This window comes from Podarcis raffonei, chromosome 13, assembly GCF_027172205.1.
Source record: "Podarcis raffonei isolate rPodRaf1 chromosome 13, rPodRaf1.pri, whole genome shotgun sequence".
Lineage (NCBI taxonomy): Eukaryota > Metazoa > Chordata > Lepidosauria > Squamata > Lacertidae > Podarcis > Podarcis raffonei.
Window position 1 is genome coordinate 16,981,948 of NC_070614.1, and position 8,582 is coordinate 16,990,529.

Sequence of the window (8,582 nt, forward strand, 5' to 3'; positions counted from 1 at the left end):
CTGGAAGAGTTGTAAGACAGGATTTTAATCTGTTTGTTGGTAGATAAGTGCTGTTTACGCCAAGGCAGAATATTGCAGTGAGGCTGGTTCTGAAGCAAATGGCCATTTTCCAGATGGAAATAAGGGTGTCAGAAAAGAGAAAACATTTGCCTCAGTATGCTGATGATTATTCTGCCCATTCTCTTCCTTTTGCCACATACAGTGTGCAAACATACGACTAGTTGCACCATCAGTTATATGCTTAGGATTCCACATGAATACTACTGGCCTGGTGACCTCATCATTGGTGGACTTACCTCTCACCTCTTTGTTGCTTTGGATAAAGAAGACTTCGATGAAATGCTAGCCACACATCAACTGCTTAATCTCCTGTAAGAACTTCAAATATCAAATCACCAGATGGTACAGAATCATTCCCCAACTCTAAGTATATTTACTCAGAAGCAAGTTCCACTGATTTAAGTGGGATTTACTTCCAGGCAGAGGTGTGTGTGTGGGAAAACATTTGCAGTAGTTGAGGGAGGAGCTGTCACTGGATGTTTTGTTGCTGTAGGAAAAACTGAAGTGTCCCTCAACCCCGACACCTTCCTGATTGAAGATCAATGCCCATTGCCCGCAAGCGCCAGAGAAAATGATAACAATGGTGGTGATGATGATAAAGTTAAAAAATATGGGGAGGGAGAGCAAAAAAAGTAGAATAAGGAAAATAAATTACATCCCCCTTCTGTGCAAAGCTACATGAAGCTTTATGTTAGGGTTGGCTGAGAGGAGGAAAGTGACAGAGATCTGTGAGTGGAGAGTGGGGAGAGGCATCAAGAGAAGAGTGAGAAGGGCTCATTCACACTTAATTTTGCCCTGAATTTTCTAAAGCTCCATGTCTGGAAAGAACAGCCAAAATAGTGAAGGGGTTGAAGGCACTCTACTATAAGGAAAGGTCGCAACATTTACGACTTTTTAGTGTAGACAAATGGCAAGTAAAAGGAGATGTGATAGAAGCGTATAAAATGATACCCACTGTGTAGAAAGTGGATAGAGGGATAGAGAGCCAGTGTGGTGTAGTGGTTAAGAGCGGTAGACTCGTAATCTGGGGAACCAGGTTCGTGTCTCCGCTCCTCCACGTGCAGCTGCTGGGTGACCTTGGGCCAGTCACACTTCTCTGAAGTCTCAGCCCCACTCACCTCACAGAGTGTTTGTTGTGGGGGAGGAAGGGAAAGGAGAATGTTAGCCACTTTGAGATTCCTTCGGGTAGTGATAATGCGGGATATCAAATCCAAACTCCACTTCTTCTGACTAGATTTTTTTTTTTTTGCCATTCCGTGAAGCTGAATGGTGAAATATTCAGGACATACAAAAGAAAGTGCTTCTTCACATAATGCACAGTTAAATTATGGGATGTGTTGATACCAGTTGTGGTGGTGGTGTCCAACTGGCGTGGCCCTAAAAGAGGATTAGGCAAAGCCATGCAGAATAGGACTATCAGTGGCTGCTAGTTATGATTACTGCATACTAGATCCATTGTTGGAGACTATGTGCATCTCTCTACAAGTTGTTAGAAATATGTGGGTAGAGTGCTGCTGCACTCAGGTCCACCTTTTGGGCTTCCCATAATTATCTGGTTGGTCACTTAGAGGACAGAATGCTGGACTAAATAGGCCAGCAGGATTCTTCTTGCTTTCACGTTCTCTGGAAGCCCTGACCTGCTCCACAGTGTGCTGGGGTGATAGGTAGGGGTGGAGAAGGAAACAGAAATCCTCCTGTCTCTGTGCTCTTCTTTAAGCCCTGCTACCATTTTCCCATCCTGATTCAAAAGGGTGTAAAGAAAAGAATGCATTAGCGATGAGATACGAAGCCCTTCTTTGCTCTGCATATTGAATTGCACCTCAAAAGTGTTTGAAATGAAGATTCTTAAAAGCCCACTTCTCTTCTGAGGTGGAGTTCTTTTTTAAATACCCCAGGTATTTAAGTCAGGCTTAGAACAAAGTCCTGGTTAAAAATATGTCACAAGTCTGAAAATGATGAGTTTTTAGACAGTGTCATCAAGCACATTAAAGACCCCAATGAAAATATCAGTATTGCCTTATAAGGGGTGGGAGAGAAATTATATTCAGCTCACATTTAAACATGAACCTGCCAAAATTTGCGTGCTCCAAAACAATGCAAGAACCAAAATACAGCCACCTTTCGGAATTCACACTTATCTAAATTTTGCAATGCAGTTCTCAAGCCAAGTAATGCATATAAAAATGCATATGCTGGGGTAAAGTGTCCACAAAATGCATATATTAGTGAAACAAAACCACAATATTTTTGTATAAATATGTAAATATGTGTATATTAGGCAAATTTGCATAAAATGTGTGTATTAGGAGAAAATTGCACTAAAATGCTGAAGAATTTTCATGAGGCCTGAAAAAAAATCTGTAGCATATCTCCCAAGGATATAGCATAACATTCTCCTTGCAGTGTGGTGCCAAAGAACTATCAGCATATTCTGGCCTTGGCCTTTGCTGTCAAGGAGATCAATGAGAACCAAAAGATCTTGCCTAACATCACATTGGGATTCCACATCTATGACAGTTACTTCAATCAAAGGATGACCTACTCGGCCGCTCTGAAATTTCCCTCAACAATTGTACCCAACTACAAGTGTAACACCCAGAAACATCTGATGGCAGTTATTGGGGGACTTGACTTTGATACCTCCATCTACTTGGCAGACATCTTGGGCGTCTACAAGATCCCACAGGTAAAATACGGCCTTGAGGATTTCACATTCATTCACCATGATCTTTTCTATCCAGAGGTTCTGCACAACAGGTTTGTGCAATAAAGAATTAGTTATGACTTACAAAGGAGGGCAGTTTGTTCAGTGTCTGGATTCCAAACCATTCAGGGCTTTAAAAGTCAATATCAGGACTCTGAACTGAATCTGGAATTTGGACCATATGTCAAAAGTGTGCCAGCTGTCTCTGTACCAAGTTAGGAGTCCCCTAACCGAACTGAAAACCAGCCTCGAGCAATTTAATACAACTCAGGGAGTACTGCATGGATTGGCGGAACATTTCTGCAACCTATCATTAATTGTGGTATACCCAGGCCACTTTCCCTCAGCTATGCGGTTCTCTGGCAGCACCCTCAGATGTACCTCAGTTCCCCTGTGCCACCTGCCCCATCTCTCTAAAGTGTGCAGCTCAGAACTGGGTTTCAGCAATACTCATTGGCTGGTTAGGCCTGCCCCCTGGGAAATCCCTGGACCCAGGCCTGCCTGCCATTGGGCCAATCTTCAGGTAGGCCTGCAATTCTCCACAGGCAGCCTCCAGGTTATTGATATGGGGCCATGGCCAGGCTGCAATGTATGTAAGTGGACTTGCCTAGCCACCTTGCAAATAAATTAGAATGAATGATAAATAAATAGCTGACGTCATCTAGCCGCCCCACAAACTTTGTGAAAACAAATCATGGTGAATATTTAATAACTGTCTTTGCCACGACACCCGCTAGAGATGCACATACCAATTCCTTGTACTATATTTATGTCCCTTTATTTCCTTCTAGCTCACTTATGGCTCCTTTGCTCTACAGTATGCTGAACAAACCCAGTCCACTCCCTTTTACTGGATGGTGCCAAACGAAGCCCATCAGTACACTGGGATTGTTGAGTTACTTTTGCACTTTGGTTGGATGTGGGTTGGGTTGCTCAGTGGAGAGAATGACAGTGGAGAGAGATTTGTTCAGACCCTGAAACCTCTGCTGTCCCAGAAAGGCATTTGCTTGGCCTTCTCAGAGAAAACCCTGAAAACCACATGTTTGGCTGAGTATTATGCCATGTATTCCCAGTGGATCCAAATCTATCATGTTGTTATGGAAAGTAAGGCCAAAGTTGTTGTTTTCTATGGAGAAACAAAGTGCATGCTTGGCTTGCGAATAATGGTAGCACTAGGTGAAATGGAAAGTGTGACCAAGACATCTGTGGGCAAGGTATGGATTCTGACAGCACAGCTGGATTTCACAGCATTGGCCTTTCAAATGTGCATGGATATGCAAGTCTTCCAGGGTTCCCTCTCCTTTGCAGTTCATTCAAATGCGGTACAAGGATTCAAAGCGTTTCTTCAGGTCCAAAATCCTTTTGAGGCAAATGGAAATGGCTTTGCCAAGCAGTTCTGGGCAGAAGTATTTCTCTGTTTATTTCCAAACTCCAATACAGAGGAGCAGGCCAGTGGAACCTGCACTGGAGAGGAGAAGCTGGAAGATCTCCCTTCATCTGGTTTTGAGATGAGCATGACTGGCCACAGCTACAGTCTCTATAATGCTGTCTATGCCACAGCACATGCTCTACATTCCATGTTGTTGCCCAAATACAGGGCAGCGGTGGAAGGAGGGATGCAGGATCTTCAAATGCTACAGCCTTGGCAGGTAATGCCTTCAATGAGATACAATTTACTTGACAAGGACAGTGACCTGGAAATTAGTGTAGATTACCATCCAGCACTGATTGGGTAAAATAAATGATAAAAAACGTAAACACCCCAGAATTGACATTTAATTTGTCCATTCATGCTGGATGTTGGTTTAAAAAAAGACATTGGATAGGAAAACATTATTTTAAGCTACCTTGCGCTCAACATTTGCTTTTGGAAAGTGACAAAACTAATATAATTATTAAATCAAAAGTAATTACCCCTTGCAACACAGGACTCATCCATACTGCCATTTAATGTAGATAGTAACCTTCCCACACCTCCATTAATTCTCCGCTACCCATATGACATTCTTCAAATCACTTCCCACACTTCCCTCCATCAGTCTGGACTTTCTCATTCTATGAATTCTTCAAAAAGAAAATGGCATGAGAAATTCTGGATTGAGGGAGGGAAAGCTGAAGTTGGTAGTGATTTTGAGGAGAGTAGCTTTGGGTACCTTTAGATTCTCACTTTTTCTGAAATTTTTTGCACAAAGCTTACATGGTGGTCACTTCCCCAACCATTTTCAAAACCACAAAACATGTGACTAAGCGCTTTTATTTCTGCAAACCTAATATTCTGGCATGTGCATGGTATGTGCAGAAATTCACGCCAGAAAGTACTGACCATTTGGAGGCATTACTTCATTGTTTCTGTTTTCTTCCAATGCAGCTCCATCCCTTCCTTAGGAGTGTCTCCTTTAACAACTCTGCTGGAGAAACAGTATCTTTTGCTGAGAACAAGGAAGTACAAGCTGGCTTTGATATTACCAACATGGTCACTTTTCCAAATAACTCCTTCGTGAGAGTCAAGGTTGGAAGGATGGATTTGGAGGCTGCCCCAGGTCAGAAATTCTCCATTGATGACAACCAAATGGTGTGGCACAGAAGTTTTCACCAGGTGGGGCATAATTCCAACATCCATGAGATATAGGCAAACAAAATATTACGCACTTATCGATCATCAGCCCAGCACATACCTGGTTTTCCAGCATGGTTCAAAACATTTTCTGCATTACATTCAATGAGCTTCCTGGATCAGGCCAACGGCTGTCTGTGGTAAACCCACAAGCAGGAACTGAGTACAAAAGCACTCTTTCCTCTTGTTGTTTTCCTCTTTTCTTGGGTGCCTGAAGGGGGCTCAAAGATGGTCAGTTTGGTCCTGCCTTTGGAATAAGTAGTTTAGTGTCTTCTTACTTCTAGCTGTGGCTTGGAAAGCAGAAGGCAAACATGCTATGAATTTCTGTAGGCTAAAATTTTAAAGCATTTGGTTAAATGGGCAGGTTCCACCCCTTTCTGTGTGCAACCCAAGTTGTCCTCCTGGTTCCAGCAAGGAGAAGAAGGAGGGGGAGCCATTCTGCTGCTATGATTGTGCTCCATGTCCTCAAGGCAAGATTTCATCCCAAAAGGGTAAGAGACACAAGAGGTATACCTATCAAACTATACGTCATGTTAGAAGTTGTTGAAAAGATTAAGCAAATAATTGGTACATATTATTTGATTGGAGAATGGCAGCACACATTTTTAGAGAACTACACATACTTTAGGGCAACAGTATTTGGGTTCTTATGTTGCTGAAAGGAGTGAAATTTAGATAACCTTCCCATTCAAAGGGCAACGAAATGAAATTTCTCCTCCATCCCTATTGGCAGACAGCCCCCATAAAGGAATATGGACCTTTCCTAACAAGAAAAGCTTTATAAACCAAGATCTCATCTTTGTCAGAGATTAAAATGCAGCAATCAATACTGAGGTACATGGAGCAATGAACTGACTATAAGACACTTAGCTCCCGTGCTGAACAATTCATAGAAGGATGGTTTCTATTTATTGTTAGCCCCATTGACCAAGTAAACTGCACAATGTAGGTTATGTTGGTGACAAGGAAAAAACAGGTATATAAAGGAGAATGCCAAGATCTAGATATGGGGCAAGTACTCTTTGGTTAGAGAATCCCAGCAGAGATTTAAAATAAAAAATATTAAGAAAAGTAAAACATGGCAATATAAGCTGTTAGAGCTTTAAAATATGCCCTTCTAAGTTCTTTCCAAAAGACCACACATTGGTAAGTTAAAAATTGGGTTACTACTATTAAAATATCAAGTTCATGTGCATTTCCACACATCAGTAAGAAAACCTGGGCGGTAAAACTTGGATTAGCTACAATAATAAAAGTACCTAAATTATTGATATAAGGAGCACAAGAATGGCTTGTAACAGCCATGCAGTCTGATCTTGGATCAAGCAGTTCAGACATCATCAAACTCTGAGCTTCTAAAGTACATTTTGGACTCGGAGGCTTCATTACCTAGTACCTCCCAAGATGAGCTAAGCTTGGCAGGATAGCTTACTCTATGGTCTTAACCCCTTCATTCATTAATTAGACTTACGCCTGACTGGTTATCCCACAGCTTCTAGGGAGTTAGCAAGCCAGTACAGAACACCCCACATAACCCATCACACAGCGCTGAGGTGGGGTTCTCGTGCATCACTTTAGTCTAGCCTGTTTGGAAACTTCTGTGATGCTCCTAATCTAACCTGAAGAGATACTGCCAACATTAGTAGCTGCTCTGCAACATATCTGAAATCTGAGTGTTTTTCCTCTCTCTTCAGACATGGATGAATGTGTTGCATGCTGTGAAGATCACTATCCACATAGGGACCAATCGCAATGCATTCCAAAGACAATCAACTTCCTGTCTTTTAAAACGCCTCTGGGGATAAGCTTAGCATGTTTTTCTCTTTTTCTCTCTTTCCTCACATTGGTGGTCCTGGACATCTTCATTAAACATCGGGACACACCCATTGTCAGAGCAAACAATCGGGACCTCACCTACGCTCTCCTCACTTTCCTCCTGCTCTGCTTCCTCTGCCCATTGATCTTCCTCAGCCCTCCAGAAAGAGTGAGCTGCCTGCTCCGACAAATGGCTTTTGGCCTTGTTTTCACAGTGACTGTTTCTTGTGTTCTGGCCAAAACAATCACAGTGGTTCTGGCCTTTGTGGCCACCAAACCAGGATCCAGAATGAGGAAGTGGGTGGGGAAAAGACTGGCAAGCTCCATTGTGATTTCTTGTTCCCTTATCCAATTGGGCATTTGCACTGTATGGTTAGGAACCTCTCCCCCATTCCCTGATTCTGACATGCACTCTGTTATGAAGGAAATCATTCTAGGCTGTAACGAAGGATCAGTTGTCATGTTTTACTGTGTCCTGAGCTACATGGGCTTTTTGGCCATTCTCAGCTTTGTTGTGGCCTTTTTTGCCAGGAAACTGCCTGATAGCTTTAATGAGGCCAAATTCATCACCTTCAGCATGTTGTTGTTTTGTAGTGTTTGGATCTCCTTTGTTCCAGTGTACCTGAGCACCAAGGGGAAATACATGGTGGCTGTGGAGATCTTCTCCATCTTGGCCTCCAGTGCTGGTTTACTTGGTTCCATCTTTTCCCCAAAATGCTACATAATTTTGTTGAGACCTGACCTGAACAGCAAGGAGAAGTTAATAAAGAGGAAATAATAAATTATCCTATCATCTCTGTTTTTATTCTACTAGAAAATGGGCAATATAATTTCTCATTATCCTTATTATATAACTATATTGTGAGTGTTTTTAGCTGCGATTGCTATGTGCAATTTCTTTAACAATTCTCTGTGGTCTCTGTGAGACAGGTTCCCTAATATTTTTGGACTCCGTGGTGCATTTGGAAAACAAGCTGTAATGGATACCACAAAATATTGAGGCCTGACTAGAATATGAGAGAATGATTGATTAGAAACCAAACAAGAGAAAACAATATATTGGGAGGCATTTTTTTATATATAAAAAATATTCGTCTCTTCGTTCCTTCCAAATCCTTTTTAAAGTAAGTAAGGTTTCAGTTGAGCTGCTAGTATCATGATAAACAAGTCTTATTTATCTCAGTAGTTGCAGATAATATTTGCTAGACCATTTTTGGGGTTCATTTTTACTTAACGTTTAGTAGATAACAAAGTTAGGGATTTAATGGCCTTATATTTATAAGATGGTAGGTTTCCGGCCATGCCCAAGCTCAATGGCGGTTGTTCGCAGGCTTCCAGGGGTTGTGAAGAAGTTCAGGCATGGGAGAGGTAGGAAATGAGGCATAAATC

The 8,582-nt window shown here is 41.9% G+C and overlaps 1 protein-coding gene across 1 annotated transcript; it reads left to right on the forward strand.

Moving 5' to 3' along the window:
- The first annotated feature begins 237 nt into the window (after positions 1-237).
- On the forward strand, positions 238-7,971 carry LOC128400300 (vomeronasal type-2 receptor 26-like). Its single transcript, XM_053362453.1, has 6 exons — positions 238-371; positions 2,464-2,746; positions 3,556-4,413; positions 5,133-5,360; positions 5,743-5,869; positions 7,073-7,971. The coding sequence occupies exons 1-6, from the start codon at positions 238-240 to the stop codon at positions 7,969-7,971; spliced, it is 2,529 nt and encodes an 842-aa protein (XP_053218428.1).
- Positions 7,972-8,582: the final 611 nt, after the last annotated feature.

Excerpts from the sequence above, each read along its gene's own strand:
- LOC128400300 (XM_053362453.1), top strand. The coding sequence starts at position 238 with ATGCTTAGGATTCCACATGAATACTACTGGCCTGGTGACCTCATCATT. Across the intron at positions 2,747-3,555 it reads GCGTCTACAAGATCCCACAG|CTCACTTATGGCTCCTTTGC; the intron begins GTAAAATACGGC and ends ATTTCCTTCTAG. Across the intron at positions 5,870-7,072 it reads CAAGATTTCATCCCAAAAGG|ACATGGATGAATGTGTTGCA; the intron begins GTAAGAGACACA and ends CTCTCTCTTCAG.